The 17768-nt window shown below is 43.3% G+C and overlaps 1 protein-coding gene across 1 annotated transcript in view; it reads right to left on the reverse strand.

Annotated features, from left to right (window-relative positions):
- LOC135090892 (uncharacterized) overlaps positions 1 to 17768 on the reverse strand; it is a 135710-nt gene that overhangs the window by 66609 nt on the left and 51333 nt on the right. Inside the window, exon 3 of the mRNA XM_063988051.1 lies at positions 3466 to 3521. Within this exon, the coding sequence (XP_063844121.1) occupies positions 3466 to 3507 (42 nt within the window). The 5' untranslated portion in view covers positions 3508 to 3521. The remainder of the gene's footprint in view (positions 1 to 3465; positions 3522 to 17768) is intronic.

A 17768-nucleotide genomic window follows, 5' to 3' on the forward strand; every position in this document is an offset into this window, starting at 1 on the left:
GATGCAAGAAAGAAAGGACGTATGAAAATAAAATAAAGAAAAGGAAGAAAAAAGTGCTATCAAGAAATATAAACACAACACTACCAATACCTCTGTGAAAAGAAGGAAAGGCGAAGCGACAAAGAGAGAGGCGTTAGGAGATTAAAGCCGTGAAATACAGGTAAACCGTTAAACCAACACAACCTTTACCAATACCACCATAAAACCAGCTTTGCCTCGCCCCCACCGCCTCCCCCTGACTCTCTCCCACGGGGCCGGTCAGCCAGCAAGCACGCCTCACCCAACACAAACACCGGTTTAAACTCTGCCCCATTTCACCCACTAGATCCCACACTAACCCCCACTTACCCCTCCCTTCCCCCAACACACAACGCAGGCCTCCCCTCCCTCAAGGACCTATCCCCGCTAACCCTCCCCAATCTCCTCGACATGCAGGCCTTCCTCCCCTCCCCTCTCCTTGCCTTAAATCGAGTCCCCTCTCTCCTTTTCCCCCACCACCCAGGTCTCCTTCCCTCTGCCCTTGTTCCAGAATCTAAGACCCCATGTAATCCCCCCCAACACAACACATAAGCTTCCATCCCCTCCCTCCTCCTTGTACTAGAATTAACGTCTTCTTGTCCACCCCCAACCCCACAGCACGGTACCCTCTTCATTTCCTTAAACTAACCCCAATTCTCCACTCGTCCAACCCCAACGACACAATAGAGTCCCCCTTCCTTCTCCCAAAACACCCCCCAGTCTTCTTTACCTCCCTCCTCCTTAGCCCAAGAATCTAATCTATTAACTTCTACTGAAACACAACACACACACACACACACACACACACACACACACACAAACCCTTTCTCCTCCTACTCCTTCTCCTCTTCCTATCCCGACTCCTCTACTTCCACCACGCCCCTGGACACCCCTAAGAGCCCCCGCCGTGACAGCCTTCTCCCAGTGGGCCCTAAATGACGGTAATTGGGAAAACGGCCGAGTATATTGCTCCTAATATTACCCACGGAAAATAGCTCCCACTCCCCCCTCCCCCCATTCGCTACATGTAATATTTTCAAGGCTTTCCTCCCTTTACCTACACAGCGCAATTCCTTCCATCCCCGTTTTCTTTCAGTGCATATATTCCTTTTCCAGGGGGCGCTTCTCCTCGTCGATTATCCTGTTGCTGGCTGAGCGAGAGTGGGAGTGAGAGCGTGGGAGGGAGAGTATTTGTGTGGTATAGGGATGAGGTGAAGCCGATTGCAACTATTATGAGGGGGAAGGGAGAGAGAGAGAGAGAGAGAGAGAGAGAGAGAGAGAGAGAGAGAGAGAGAGAGAGAGAGAGAGAGAGAGGATGCCAATACGGAGCAATAAGAAGAGGAAAGTTTGGCGAAGAAAACTCCTGAAGGGTAAATGATAACCCCCTGGAAGAGGAGGAGGAGGAGGAGGAGGAGGAGGAGGAGGAGGAGGAGGAGGAGGAGGAGGAGGAGGAGGAGGAGGAGGAGGAGGAGGAGGAGAGCGTGGTGGGAGTTTCTAATATAGAGCAGTGGACTGAGTTAATTAAATACATAGAAGAGAACAACTGTATAATGAAATAACTTATCGGACAATATGAGAGAGAGAGAGAGAGAGAGAGAGAGAGAGAGAGAGAGAGAGAGAGAGAGAGAGAGAGAGAGAGAGAGAGAGAGAGAGAGAGAGAGAGAGAGAGAGAGAGAGAGAGAGAGAGAGAGTAGCACAAAAAAATTAGGTCAAAACTCCCACTCGTATATATCATTCCAGCTGCCATCTTACAGTTTTGATTTCCTGGCCTTGGAGAGCCGCTGAGTGCGTCCTCAATAGGGAGGCTCAAGCATCTATCAACTCTCAATTGCTGCTGTGATCGATGTGGCCTCAGTGAATGGCGACCCGCTGGCGATACTGTGCCTGCCAAGAGTGACTCCTCATCGTCCCCTTAAGATTGCTGAGTAAACCTGTCCCTCACTACTGTTCTTAAGATTGCCGAGTAAATTACCGTTGCTACTACTACTACTACTACTACTCTCCAATTACTCTTCACATTGTTGAGTAAATCCCATACTACTACGACTACTTTTACTACTACTACTACTACTTCTCCCTTACTACTTTTCACGTAAGTAAACCTTCCTCCCTACAACTCTTCACCTACAAGGGACACTCACCTTTATAAGTAAGAGGCACAGGTAAACCTTTCCCACTCTACTCATAATCACAAGTCCTTCCCATTTCATTCACTATCTATAAAGAATATTCACTTTTATGTGTTTCTGAATAAGAGCTGTGAGTAAATTTTCCCCATTCCATCCATTATCTGCAAGGGACAATGATCCTTATGACTCAGTGAATAAGAGTTACATGTAAACTTTCTCATTCCTCTTTAAATGTGTAAGGAATAATCGCTTCTAATTATTTCTGAGTAAGTGCTACAATGTTCACGGCTCTTCGGGAAATGGGTCGTTTATTACAACGTCTCAGCCTCTAAGACATCCTTTTATCTTGTACATCGTCAATGGAATCTGGCACAAATCTTTTTATTTTATTTCCCCAAAGGATTCTCTCTCCCTCTCTTCTCAACTTCATCTCAACTTTTCCTTCCGCTCGATCAGTTACCGCTGTGCTACCTGGTTATTATTAGAGACGACTCGGCTTACTACCTGTCCCCCTCCTCCTCCTCCTCTTCCTCCTCTTCCTCCTCTTCCTCCTCCTCAGCGCGACCCATTGTTTTATATTTCTTCTTCTCATTTCTATCGCGTCCACGTAAGTAATTCAAGAGTTGATCAGTGTGCCTTCTTTCCTTCCTCGTCATCATTCGTCAATCTGGACCACTCGAATTCATTATCACTGTTCCATCTTCGCTTCCATTCTAAATCGCCTACTTGCATGTTTATTTCTGTCCAGGTAAGTAGTGCAAGAGTTAAACTGTAGCTTCTTTTTTTCTTGTTGTTGTTATCACAAGTCAATTCTGGTTCCACTTAAGTTTACCTTACAATTATTACATTCCATCGTATCCTCTCCGTTTTCATTTTTGTTAAGTATCCTCTCCGTTTCCCTTTTTTGTCATGTATCTTCCCCGTTTTCCTTTTCAGAACTCTAATTCCGCTGTTCTTGCTTTGAAAACTTTCCTTTTGTATTCCTTCTTCAGAACATTAATCCAGGTTTATTTTTCAACATCCCTCCTTCCGCTTCTCATTTCTGAACTCTAATTTAATCCCTTCATTGGAAACCTAACGCTAACAATTCTTAGAACCCTCACTGTCTTTCCCTTCCGCGGCACACTCATACCTCTCTTACTTATGGCCCTCCTCTAGTTTTCCTTTGTGTTCCAATCCAATAACAGAAATACAAAGGGACACACGAGACGCACGTAAGCACAGACAACAAAGCACAATATCCTTTAAACCTCACACTACAAAAGATTAAACAAAGTACAAAAGACTAAACACACTAAAAGCTGCTTCGTGACCTTACCTTTCTCTCTCTCTCCCAAGAGGCACAGTGACATCTCGACATCTCCTCACTTCTATCTGTAAGAAGACAAAAAAAAAATCAAAGTTCATTAATTAACCCGAGTTACCTGGATCAGAAGGCCAGAGGGAGGAAGGAGGAAGGTTGTAGAGAAACAAGAAGAGACAAGAGACAGAGAGAGTGAGAGGGAAGTGCTCTGAATTAGCTTAACCCTCTGGAATAAATAGATGGAGAGGGAACAAGGATAACGACAGGTAAGGAAGGGAAGAGAGACAAGAAGAGGAAGAAAAGATGGGAGAGGAAGATATGAAGAAAGAGGGAAAGGAGCAAGAAGATATGGAAGAGATAAAGGAGGACGAAAGACAAGAAAAGTAAGAAGACGAAGACTAAATAAGGAAGAAGAAGAGATGGAGGAAGGAGAAGAGGAATAGCAGGGCGAGAAGGAGGAAAAGAATGATAAAAGACAAGAAAAGAGAGAGAGAGAGAGAGAGAGAGAGAGAGAGAGAGAGAGAGAGAGAGAGAGAGAGAGAGAGAGAGAGAGAGAGAGAGAGAGAGAGAAGACGAGGATTGAACAAGAAAGAGGTGGGAGAGGGACTGGACGAGGAGGAGGAAGAGGTGGAAAAAGGAGAAAGGGAAAAGGAAAACAAGAAAGAAAAGTAAGATGAAAGACAAGAAAAAGGAAGAGGGAGACAAGGACTAAAGAAGGAAGAGAACAGATAAAGAAGAGAAATAAAAATAAAAATAAAGAGGAGTGAGAGGGAAAGAAAGAAGATAAGACGAAGGAGAAAAAGGAGATTGAGACAAAAAAAATGAGAGAAGGACTGAACAAGGACGAGGACAGATAAGAAAGGAAATGAAGAGAAAGAGGTGAAGGAAGAGAAAAGAGAGATAGAAAGGAGAAAGGAATACGAAGACAAGGAGGAGGACAAGGGCGATAAAAGACAATGAAAATGAGAGGAAGGCGCGAACATAACAAGAACCAGGGCAAGTAAGGAAGAGAGAAATGAAGAGAAAGAGGTGGAGTAGGAGAAGATAAGAAAGATGAGGAGGAGGAAAAGGAAGATGAAAGATAATAAAAATAAGATGGAGTTGAGAACTGAGTAAAGGCAAGGACAAGCAGGAAAAGATAAGAAAAAGGAAGAAGAATAGTAGAAAGAATAAGAGGACAAAAAAAAAAAGAAAAAACGAGGAAACCAAGGAAGAACAAAAAGAAAAGCGTAGACAGAGAGAAAAGAAAGGCAAAAAAAGTAGAACCAGAATCACAGGATAAAAAAAAAGGAGAAAGATGAGAATAAAGAGAATGAAGGAGAGACACGAAATGGAAGAATACGAGAAGAAAAAGAAAGACATGAAAAGTGAAAAAGGAAAAGGAAGAAGCAGAAAAAGGAAACAAGACAAGGAAAACAAGAGGAAAAAGACAATGAGGAGGTGTAGGAGGAGGGAAGATGAGAGGAGTGAAGACAATGGGAGAGGAGGAGGGAGAGGGGAGAGAAGAGGAGGGAGAGGAGGGAGAGGGAGAGGAGTAGGTTGTAAGGTGGAAGATAAAAATATGTTCATACGTCGTTGACCGTAAGTTATAATGAGAGAGAGAGAGAGAGAGAGAGAGAGAGAGAGAGAGAGAGAGAGAGAGAGAGAGAGAGAGAGAGAGAGAGAGAGAGAGAGAGAGAGACAATGGGAGAGACCTCTGTGAACTGATGCTTGGATAAATCAATATATTGGTTGTTGTTGAGAGAGAGAGAGAGAGAGAGAGAGAGAGAGAGAGAGAGAGAGAGAGAGAGAGAGAGAGAGAGAGAGAGAGAGAGAGAGAGAGAGAGAGAGAGAGTCGAAAAAAATATATTTGAACAGGAAAAGCCAAAATTAGATTTGTTCTGTCAGCTCGACATCTACAGAATCTAGAGACAGACGGACGCACGCACGCACGCACACACACACACACACACACACACACACACACACACACACACACACACACACACACACACACACACACACACACACACACACTTGATAGTAGAAGTGGCGTGATAAAACTCAATTTCTTGCATAACAAAGATATTATTATTCTCTCCTTATTCTACTTTATCAGCTTTCCTTCTCTTCTCAGTTCCTCTCACATATATTTCATCACCATTTTTTCTTTCCCTTCCTCCTCCTCCTCCTCCTGCTCCTCCTTCTCCTCCTCCTCCTCTTCCTCCTCCTCCTGCCCCTCACCTCCTTCACCCTCCGATAAACTCAGTGAAAGCCCAAAACCTGCTGGAGACGGGAGAGAGAGAGAGAGAGAGAGAGAGAGAGAGAGAGAGAGAGAGAGAGAGAGAGAGAGAGAGAGAGAGAGAGAGAGAGAGAGAAAGAGAAAGGTAATTAGACAGAAAATAGACCGATGCATACAGACTGAGGGAACTGAGACAGGCAGACAGACGGGCACGTGGACGGCCGGACAGACAGATACACAAACATGAAAGTGAATGAGACATATGCATAAAGAAATGAATAGACAGACATACATAAAAAATGGGAAGACAAACATATACACAAGTAAATAATGAGACAGATAGACAGACAGACACACAGACAAAGACACAGACAAAGAGACAATCAGGCAGACAGACAGACAGACAGACATATTCTCAGTTTACCACAAGATAAAGGACGTGGAAAGGAAAAAGATAAAAAGATGTTGATTAAGACGAAAGAGAAGGAAGATGAGAGGAGATGAAAAGATGGAGCAAGGAAACGTGAAGAAAAGGGAAAGATGAAGATAAGAAAGACCAGGAGATGAAGAAATACGACGACAAGGAGGAGGAGGAGGAGGAGGAGGAGGAGGAAGAGCATAAAAAGTAGGCTGGTGATAATGGAATCTGGAGAGAGAGAGAGAGAGAGAGAGAGAGAGAGAGAGAGAGAGAGAGAGAGAGAGCCTGATAAATTTCATACGGTTGGGGAGGGTAGATTAAAATAGGTGCCAGATGATTTTTGCTTTAAAGGTGAAACGCTAGTGTAGACTCTCTCTCTCTCTCTCTCTCTCTCTCTCTCTCTCTCTCTCTCTCTCTCTCTCTCTCTCTCTCTCTCTCTCTCTCTCTCAGCCTATCTTCATTAACAAACCAAGACGGAAAGTGAGAGAGGGAAAAGGGAATGAAGAACAGTAAAGAAAAGCAAGTAAAAAAGAGAAACCAAGGAGAGTACGCTAACAAATGGAAAACGAAGAGACGAAGAAAGAACGAAGGAAAGAAAGAAAGAAAGAAAACGACGATAGTGATGCAAAGAAACAAAGGATCAAACAAACAAACTCCAAACATTAAGAGTGAGCAAACAAGCCGCGCACGCACACACACACATGCACACGCACACTCACACACACACACACACACACACACACACACACACACACACACACACACACACAGGTTCAGGTTGCCTCATCAATTAGGAATAATGAGGAACAATAAAAGGTGTATTCCGCTCACACCTGTTGCCTCGCGATACAGGTGTTCTTATTTTACCTGCTCGGCCTTCCTCACCTGCCCCCTCACCTGCTCCCCCTCACCTGCCCTCCACTCCTCTTCCAGGTAAGGTAAGGTAAAGCTATTGCACCTGGGTAAGAATAGGTATTTGCTCGTCCATCCTGTGAGAGAGAGAGAGAGAGAGAGAGAGAGAGAGAGAGAGAGAGAGAGAGAGAGAGAGAGAGAGAGAGAGAGAGAGAGAGAGAGAGAGAGAGAGAGAGAGAGAGAGAGAGAGAGAGAGAGAGAGAGAGAGAGAGAGAGAGAGAGAGAGAGAGAGAGAGAGAGAGAGAGAGAGAGAGAGAGAAAGTATAATACGAAAGAAACCAAAACATTGAAAATTACACCAGAGAGAGAGAGAGAGAGAGAGAGAGAGAGAGAGAGAGAGAGAGAGAGAATCTGCTATCTTAACTTTAATTAATGTAGTTAAAAAATACTTCCTACTCTAACTTAACCTAACTAAACCTAACCTAACCTAGCCTTTAATAACTTACTTTACCTAACCTAACCCAACCTAAACTAACCTTACCTAACTTTACCTAAACTAACCCAAACTAACCTAACCTACCATAACCTAACCTAACACAACCTAATTTAACCTAACCTGATATGGCTAAAAAATACACATCCACAAGAAAAAGCATTTGTTAGTTCAGTTTAGGTCACGTCAGGTTAAAGGTATTTGCTAACTAAAACCTAAAACAGCTAAAAGCATTTGTTAATCTAAGCAAAATTAAATTAGCTTTATGGTACTTACTATCTTAACTTAATATGGCTAGTAATTTAATTTAACGCAACTAAACCTAACCTAAATTAACCTAATGTACTCGTAACTAAACCTAACTTAAAGTATTGTAAATAAACGAAACCGAACCTAACAATCTGAGAAACCACATCTATTTGAAAGAAAGAGAATATCTTACTAATGCTCCTTTCTCTCTCTCTCTCTCTCTCTCTCTCTCTCTCTCTCTCTCTCTCTCTCTCTCTCTCTCTCTCTCTCTCTCTCTCTCTCTCTCTCTCTCTCTCTCTCTCTCATACACTTTCTTTCCTGGTGTAATTTCCTTCTAAATCACGTTATTACACTGCTGTTGATACTAACTAGAAGGTTAAGCCTCTTACTCCTCCTCTTCCTCACCCCTTGCACTCTAATCTTCTTCCTCTTGCTCGTCTCCCTTGTTCTCCTCTTCTTAATGTACATACTCCTCCTTCTCCTCCTCCTCCTCCTCCTCCTCCTCCTACTCCTCCTCCTCCTCCTTCCATTCTTGCTTTCCTTCCCACATCTTCTGATTCTCTTTTGTTCTTGTCTTTCTGTTTTATTCATCTCTCCTCCTCTTCCTCCTGACTCTTCTTCATCTTATTTTTTTTATACATTAATTAAATTTCACATTAAAGGTGCCAGTAATGTTGGTATAAGCCGTATGTGTGTGTGTGTGTGTGTGTGTGTGTGTGTGTGTGTGTGTGTGTATACGTACGTATGTATCCTACCGCTGCCACCAATGTGTGTGTGTGTGTGTGTGTGTGTGTGTGTGTGTGTGTGTGTGTGTGTGTGTGTGTGTGTCCGCGCGTGTATATATTTCGCAAGGGTCTGAAAAGGTACGAAAAAAGAAAGTGAGGGGGGAGGATAGGGGAAGGGGAGGGGGAGGGAGAAGGGAAGGAGGAAAGGGGGAGGAGGAGGAGGAGAGACGAGTGGGATGCTTCGGTAATCTGCTGTCTAGGTCGCCTTTCAACTTTTGTTCTCGCGGGACTGAAACCCAATTGAAGTAGTTAAGAAGGGAGGGCGAAGTTACCCCTGGTGTGTGATGGGGTGTAAATAAAGCCCTGTTTTCTTTCCACCCAAAACTTTTCTTGCGTCCCTCCACCCTCCGCTCCCCACACGAGTCCACCTCTTATTTTTATACCCTCGTTTTCCCCTGTAGCATCTTTTCGTTTTCTTTCCAGTACTCTTTTATTATTTTCCTCTCAGATTGTCTCCCCAGGGTTAAAAAGAGAAAGTTTATGGGATTAATAAAACGATGGAACTCTGGCGAACCGTAAAACGTTCTAATTAATTCAGCAGTTCTGGTTCTATTATTTATGGAAGACTAGTGCAGAGAGGCGCTTTTTTTTTTTTTTTTTTTTTGCTGGTGGTGCTCATGTGTTTTTCTTCGTCAGTGAGAGAGAGTGAGAGAGAGAGAGAGAGAGAGAGAGAGAGAGAGAGAGAGAGAGAGAGAGAGAGAGAGAGAGAGAGAGAATGGGTGGTGCTTATGCCTCTGTAAATGTAAATTGTTATATTTTTTCATTGTTTTACTGTTATTCGCTTTCTCCTCCCCCTTCCCTCCCCCTCTTCCTCCTCCTCTTCCTCTTCCTCTTCCTCTTACGACCTTCTCCCACACTTCCTCTTCCATTCTTCTATTTCTCTCTCCCTCCTCCTCCTCCTTTTGTTACTCCTCCTTCTGTTCCAGCTCCTCCTTCCCCTCTTCCTCTCTTCTTCTTTGTCTTCTCCCCTCTTCTGTTATTCCTAGTTTCTTTCCTTTTTTGCCCACATTTCTTCTTTTTCTATTTCTTCTTCAATTTCTTATTTTCTTTTCTTTTCACCGCTACAACCACCTCCTTTTCCTCCTCTTCCTTATCCATTTATTCGTTCCGTTCTCTTCCCTCCTCCTCCTCCTCCTCCTCCTCTTTTCGTTCTTCTCTTCTCCTTTGCATCCTTCTTCCTTCACCTCCTCGTTCTCTTTTAATTAATTTTCCTTCTTCCTCGTACCACCTTGTTTCCTTACGTATTTTCCTTTACCTCCTCCTCTTCCTCCTCCTCCTCCTCCATCGTCATTTTCTCACTATCACTCCCACACCAATCAGCTCTCTGAATTACCCCTTCCATTACCCTCCCCCCACTTCCCCCTCCCTCCTTTCCCTTCCTTCTTCCCCCTTCCCCCTCCTAAACCTCCCCCACCCAAATGCCACTTCGCCAAATGCATCCCATCCATCATTCTCTCTCTCTCTCTCTCTCTCTCTCTCTCTCTCTCTCTCTCTCTCTCTCTCTCTCTCTCTCTCTCTCTCTCTCTCTCTCTCTCTCTCTTTCGGTAAGTGGCATATTAACTGGTCTCTCCTGTTGTTGTTGTTGTTGTTGTTGTTGTTGTTGTTGCTTTAACAGACTTTCTCTTTTTCTCTCTCGTTCTTTGTTTACTTGAGTCTTGCCATGTTAAAGTTTTCTCCTCTCTCTCTCTCTCTCTCTCTCTCTCTCTCTCTCTCTCTCTCTCTCTCTCTCTCTCTCTCTCTCTCTCTCTCTTGGCTATCTGTCTTTCTTAGTTTTATTCTTGTCGTCTTGTTTGTTGTGTCTCCTTGTATTTTCTTGCCATGTTTTTTTGTCGCTCTTTTAAGTCAGTCCGTCTGTCTGTCTCATTCTCTGTGTGTGTGTGTGTGTGTGTGTGTGTGTGTGTGTGTGTGTGTGTGTGTGTGTGTGTGTGTGTGTGTGTGTGTGTGTGTGTGTGTGTGTGTGTGTGTGTGTGTGTGTGTGTGTGTGTGCCTTGGAGTGTTTTTCTGCAAATATACTTTTCAATTTGTACCTTTCTATCTCTGTTTATCTTTTTTTAGCTCTTGTGCGTGTGAAGTCTCTCTCTCTCTCTCTCTCTCTCTCTCTCTCTCTCTCTCTCTCTCTCTCTCTCTCTCTCTCTCTCTCTCTAACTTCCCACATGCATCACCGCCCCTCTCGTGAGTCTCCGTTAGGTCGCCTCTCTCCCGCCGTTCTGTTGCCTCTTATATCTCAAGAGCAAGAGCAACTTTCTAAATTTTCACACCGCTAAGAGCTTATCTCCAGCCTCCTCCATCACTGTTATTATATTGTGCTCTCTCTCTCTCTCTCTCTCTCTCTCTCTCTCTCTCTCTCTCTCTCTCTCTCTCTCTCTCTCTCTCTCTCTCTCTCTAACTCCTCTGCTTTCCTCGCCACTCACCAGCCGCTGCCTTACACTCTTTAGTCTGCGCACATTCATCTCACATTCCCTTTGAAACGTGGACGTATGTGTGTCATGCGGAAAGAGACGAGGGGCGGAAAAAAAGATATGCTTCAGCCGCGCTTTCATGTCTATTCATGTTTCTATCAATGCATGAAGACCAATGTTTAAAACTGCCTCAACTGAACACCAGGTGGAGCTGCCCAGGTAAAAACTGTACGGGGATGTGATATAATTAGACATGGAGAGAGAGAGAGAGAGAGAGAGAGAGAGAGAGAGAGAGAGAGAGAGAGAGAGAGAGAGAGAGGAATACCAGGGAAGGAGTGAAGAGGAGGAAAGGAAGAAGAAAAGAAGAAAGCCATACCAAGGTAAGAGGTGTGTAAAGGAGAAAAGGAGAGAGAGAGAGAGAATGAGGTAAAATAGAAGAAAAGTAAGAAGGAAGGAAAGACGTGGAAAGAGAGAGAGAGAGAGAGAGAGAGAGAGAGAGAGAGAGAGAGAGAGAGAGACGAAATATAGACTAAAGAGTAATCCAAGAGAGAATACGAGATGAAATATATGAGGCGGACAAAAGGAAATATAAGGAATCCCACACAAGCGCCCCGTGAAAGGCTTCCCTGGCGTGGCGGCGGAGGCGTCCTTAATGAACACACCTGCACGCAGCGTAAATGATTTTCCAGGTAGACTGAAACACGCGCCGCATTAGCACCTTTTCCTCGCCTCTTGCATTACTAATATCACAGATTATAAGATGAAACTCACACCTACCACCCTACCCACCCTCTCTCTCTCTCTCTCTCTCTCTCTCTCTCTCTCTCTCTCTCTCTCTCTCTCTCTCTCTCTATCTATCTATCTCTCTCTCTCTCACGCACACACACACAGGGATGGTACAGGAGTTAAATATATTCTTAGTTGTGTGTGTGTGTGTGTGTGTGTGTGTGTGTGTGTGTGTGTGTGTGTGTGTGTGTGTGTGTGTGTGTGTGTGTGTGTGTGTGTGTGTGTGTGTGTGTGTGTGTGTGTGTATGTCCACTAGGGCGTCTTCAGCTCAGCGCCCACGAAGCACTGACTCGAAAGATTTTCCTTAACGAAGTCTTCCTTCTTCCCTTCCCTCTACTTCTTCCTTCTTCCCTTCTTCCCTTCTCCTTCTTTCGTTCTCCACGCCACTGGATTTTCTTCCCTGATTCTGTCCCTCCCTTCCTTCTCAGTTCTTTTCTTTTTTTTCTTTCCCCTTCCCCTTCTTCGTACCTCCTTCCTTTCTTTGTTACTTCTCCCTCCTCTCTCCAATTCACTCTTCCCACTTTCTTTCTCTACGCCTACCTCTCTCTCTCTCTCTCTCTCTCTCTCTCTCTCTCTCTCTCTCTCTCTCTCTCTCTCTCTCTCTCTCTCTCTCTCTCTCTCTCTCTCTCAGCATCCTCCTCCTCCTCCTTTTTTCCTCCTTCCCTCCCTCCTTCATTCCTTCCCTCTTCTTCCGCTACTGCGCTCACTTCCTCTCTTCCTTCTTTTCTTACTTCTTTCCCGCCTCCCTACTTTCTTCTTGCCTTGCTTCTTCCTTCACTTCTCTTCCCTTTCCTTTGCCTTTCTTCGTTGACATGCCTTCCTCCTCCTTCTCCTCCTCCTCCTCCTCCTCTCTTCCTTCCAATCCCCTTGCACTCATACAAACCCATTCATCCATTTCCCTCCGCTTCCTCTCTCTCTCTCTCTCTCTCTCTCTCTCTCTCTCTCTCTCTCTCTCTCTCTCTCTCTCTCTCTCTCTCTCTCATTCCTCCTCCTCCTCCTCCTCCTCCTCCTCCTTCTCCTCCTTCTCCTTCTCCTCCTCCTCCTCCTCCTCCTCTCCTTCTTCCTCGCTGTCTTCCCCTCCTCCTCCTCCTCCTCCTCCTCTCCTTCTTCCTCGCTGTCTTCCTTCTCCTTCTCCCCTTCTCTTTCTTATCCATTTTTCCTTCTCCCTTTTCCCTTTTCTTCTTCTTCTTCTTCTTCTTCTTCTTCTTCTTCTTCTCCTTCACCACCTCCTCCTCCTCCTCCTCCTCCTCCTCCTCCTCCTCCCCTATTTACTTTCCCAACTCGTGTTTCTTCCCACTTCGTCATTTCATACTATGAAAATAAATTTATGTGCTTGAAAATTCTACCCTTGCAATCATATTTTTACGCACTTGCGAGCTGTGTGTGTGTGTGTGTGTGTGTGTGTGTGTGTGTGTGTGTGTGTGTGTGTGTGTGTGTGTGTGTGTGTGTGTGTGTTGTTCATCAGTTTAATTAAGTTTTATGCATTCCACCTTTCCACCAGATTCAATACAAATGAATAAACACACACACACACACACACACACACACACACACACACACACACACACACACGTATATCATTGTCAATTTTCACCAATCGGCATCATTGAAAAATAATCTCATCACGGAAATAATTGACTCATTTTTCGGGCACAACTTTTGTTCACTCATTACAACTAATTAAAAATACAATGTGATCAGATGTTTGATAGAAAAATACCTCATTAAACCTTTTTTTCTACACATGACTAAAAAATTTGTATGCAGCGACTCGTATTGCCACTTTTTAATACCAGAAGGGAACTGATGAATAAAAAAGTGACAAATCACAAGTCATATATGTCTATAGATAAAAAGTCGTACATTAATTTCAGTTCTTTGCTCTTGTGGCTTCTTAAAATTAATAAAAGCGTCTGGTATGTACAAGTTTACATGCTTTGAAACACGCCATTGACAAACGAAGGGATTGATAAACGTGTACAAACCTGTCTGGTACCTGCAGTTTTATTTGTCATCAGTAAATTATTTTAGTAACTCAAATGGAATAGCATAAGAACACAGGAACAAGAAAATAATGGAAGCTGTATGAGAGAGAGAGAGAGAGAGAGAGAGAGAGAGAGAGAGAGAGAGAGAGAGAGAGAGAGAGAGAGAGAGAGAGAGAGAGAGAGAGAGAGAGAGAGAGAAATAAACGAGAAAGACAGATACACAGATTGAATATATATATATATATATATATATATATATATATATATATATATATATATATATATATATATATATATATATATATATATACGTAGATTGATAAATATATATAGATAGATAGATAGATAAAGATAAGAAGACTGACAAAAACAGCAATAACCACCAAAAATACCCAGTTTCCCTTGGCAAAGCCTTCTACATAACACCACTCCACCTTACTTATCAGAACCACTAGATTTTTCCCTCAGTCTCACCTCAACACCATTATCTCAACCATCACACCGAGAAGAAGAAAAACACCACTAATAATCTCCTGCGTCTTGTCTTCAGTAATGGGGAATTAATTGGCGTTGAATCCCTCGCTAGATTTACTTATCGCTGACGAGAGTAGCGCCAATATCCTCCCGTGATTAATTCCTCGCGAAAGTCAGACATTTTTAATAGATCCCCATTGCCACCGGAAAGAAAACGGCAAAAGTTAAAGATACAAGTTTGCTTGCACTTCTTGCTACTATTCCGTTTTCTGTTTGTTTTAATCAGGGTACTTAGTGGGGGACTGGTGTGCTATTTTCCTTACTAATTCACTGCTTTATTATTTTCTATGTCTCACTATTAAGTCACGATGTTACTTAAGAGAATATCGGGCCACAAAATCAAAGACGTGTTCGGAATCTACTTAGGAACTGCGTGGTGATGCGAAATTTTTAACTTTATTTTGCGGTTGCTGACTCTTTCTCCCTCTCTCTCTCTCTCTCACTCTCACTCTCTCTCTCTGTCTCTCTCTCTCTCTCTCTCTCTCTCTCTCTCTCTCTCTCTCTCTCTCTCTCTCTCCTCTCTCATCCTCTCTCTCTCCTCCTTTTCGTTAATGCAAGTCTCTCCGCAGCTTTTCCTTCATGCCTATCATCTCTCTTCCTTCTTTCCTCCCGTCCTTTCACCGATCTCTCTCTCTCTCTCTCTCTCTCTCTCTCTCTCTCTCTCTCTCTCTCTCTCTCTCTCTCTCTCCTCTCTCTCTCTCTCTCTCTCTCTTTCCTTTCCTTCCGCCTCTCTTGACCTATTTCCCTGCAAGATCTTAAAAACTCCAGGAATCAATCACAAAGAACCAGGGAATAAGACTCCACCCTTCCTCCACTCAGCAGGTTTCCGCGGCTCCACTCGTACTCCACTCACTCTCCACTCATGCTCTCTTAATCCACAATGTGAAAAAAACATCATAGGCATCCGTAAAAAGCTCTAATTTCATATGCATTCTTATTTTGTTCTGTTTCTGTTCGTGCGGTATAATATGGTAGGGTTATTAACAGGCACAACACCAACCACCCTCCACCACCACCACCACCACATCATTACGAGGACAGGACAGCAGTAAAAAAAAAAAAAAAAAACCATCACAGGTTCTTGTTTAGTATTCGGCTCTTGTTTCGTATTAAGCACCTGCAAAAACCTCTTGTTTCGTGTTCGGTCTTGTTATTTTTGTTCTGATTTTGTTCGTGTGGTAAAATGCAACAGCAGCAATAGTGGTAATAGCAGGAGCACTGGAACTACCACCACCACAACTACTACCACCACCACCACTACTACAACAACCACCATCACTGCAAGCAAGAGCAACACAGACAGCAGCACTGGCGATTCTATTCTCAACCATTTCGGCGTCTGTACCTCTCCTGTTGTGGTCTTCGGGAATGTTTCCACGACTCCAGTGATAGTTTAATAAGGATTCTGTATCGTGAATGAAGGAAAACATCCAGGAAAACCAGAGTGACTATCCGTGGCTTTAATAAATGGTTCTTATCAGAGAATGACAACAAAAAGCAAGGTGAGGAACAAGAACAAGAAAAGCAACAGCAACAACATAACACTCGACACTGAAGATGACAGGAACAAGAACAAGTAAAGCAACAACAACAGTACAAGCAGCAAGAATACCAGGAACACAAGCTGCGACACTGAGGATGACAGGAACACGGAGAGGAATAAAAAAACAAAGAACACTGGCAATAACAGCAGCATGAACGACAGGAACACGACCACTAACAATAACAGCAGGGAACAGCAATAATGAGAGAAAAAAAAAGAGAAAGAAAAGAAAGAAAACCTCCAATAACATTAACATCAACAGCAGGAACGTAACCAACAGCAAGAAAGAAAAACAGCAGCAAGTTCAAGAATATAAACAGCAACAGAAAAACACAAACAACAATAATACAACAATAACAAAACCAGGAATACTAACAAACTCGTATATACACACTGGCTTCCTTGTTCTTCCAGTCTCATTCAACAATCCCTATCCTACGTAAGTGACGCTGCAATTTCTATGTCCCGATCGTGTCCCAAAGTCCATAACATTTGGAAACGTAAAGCTGGTGTGTCCCAGAGGTGAGGCGCGGACACTACCTGATGGCAAAGGTCACTAAAGGCGAAGAGAGCGAAGAAGAAAGGTCACACAGGAAAGGAGTGAGGTAGGGAGGGTGGTAGGGGCCGTGGAGGGAGAGAAGGAAGGCGGGAGGGAAGGAGAGATATAGGAAAGTGTGAGGTCTAAGCCAGAGTGAGTGGGAAGGGAAGTAAAAGATGAAGAGGATTAAAAGTCGAATGAATGAAAGGAAAGAAAAATGAATAAAGCAAAGGTGTGGATGGACTATAGTGAATAGTGAAAGAGGAAGGAGGATAAAAAAATACAAAGAATTAAAGTAAGGTTAAAAGAAAAGTAGAAAAGGTAAAGGTATTTATATGAAAAAAAAATATGACTAAAGAAAAGTAAAAGGAAACCGAAAAAATATATAGGAAACTGAAAAGACAGACAGAAGCGTATAGGGAAAGAAAAAGTGAGTGAAATGAAAATGGAAATAATAGAGAGAGGAGAATTAAAGGTGCAAGTGAATGAACGAAAGTAGAAAAAAAAAAAGAAAAGTAAAAAGCAGATATGGAAAAAAAAATAAAAAATATATAAGAATGAAAAGTTTTGACTAACCACACAATAATAATAATTCCCAACATAGTTTCCATAAAATTAACAGTAGTAATTTCTATAATATTCCAACGAAGATTCTTAAAACAGGTCTGTGCATTTCACTTCCTTCAGCCTCATTAAAACAAAAACAGCAAAGAAATGGTAAGAAAAGTTTATAATTGTAAAACGATAAGAGAGAGAGAGAGAGAGAGAGAAGAGAGAGAGAGAGAGAGAAGAGGAGAGAGAGAGAGGAGACGAGAGAGAGAGAGAGAGAGAGATAGAGAGAGAGAGAGAGAGAGAGAGAGAGAGAGAGACTAGACAAGCAAAAAAATAACAATAACAAAATAATGTATGAAGCAAGAACAAAATAATTCACTTTGCAAGAGAGAGAGAGAGAGAGAGAGTAGAGAGAGAGAGAGAGAGAGAGAGAGAGAGAGAGAGAGAGATTAGACAAACAAAAAAATAACAATAATAAAACAATAATACATGAAGGAAGAACAAAATCATTCACTTTGCAAGAGAGAGAGAGAGAGAGAGAGAGAGAGAGAGAGAGAGAGAGAGAGAGAGAGAGAGAGAGAGAGAGAGAGAGAGAGAGCAGATTAAAAAAAAAAAAAAACAGTAGAATGACTCCAGCTTAAGGCCCCGCCACGACAAGTGTCCCCTGTGAGAGAGAGTCCCGCTGAACAAGGCCGTTTTTACGCTCTTTTTATTCCATTCAGCTCTGGGCTCCGGCGCGGCGAACACAACTGTCAGGCCCCAACACCTCTAATCCGGGGTCCTCGGTTGAGTGAGGCGGGGCGCGGGCGGAGATGGAGGTGATGCGGGGTGTGAAGAGTGGGGGCTATGAATGTACTCCACCAACCGGTTCTCGTGGCGTGTGCTGGCAAGGTAAAAGTGGATTTGTAAGGGAATGAATGGAGAAAGGGGGAGAAATTTAGTGTGTGGGTTTTGGATGTGGCT

Source organism: Scylla paramamosain, chromosome 36, assembly GCF_035594125.1.
Source record: "Scylla paramamosain isolate STU-SP2022 chromosome 36, ASM3559412v1, whole genome shotgun sequence".
NCBI classification, from domain to species: Eukaryota; Metazoa; Arthropoda; class Malacostraca; order Decapoda; family Portunidae; genus Scylla; species Scylla paramamosain.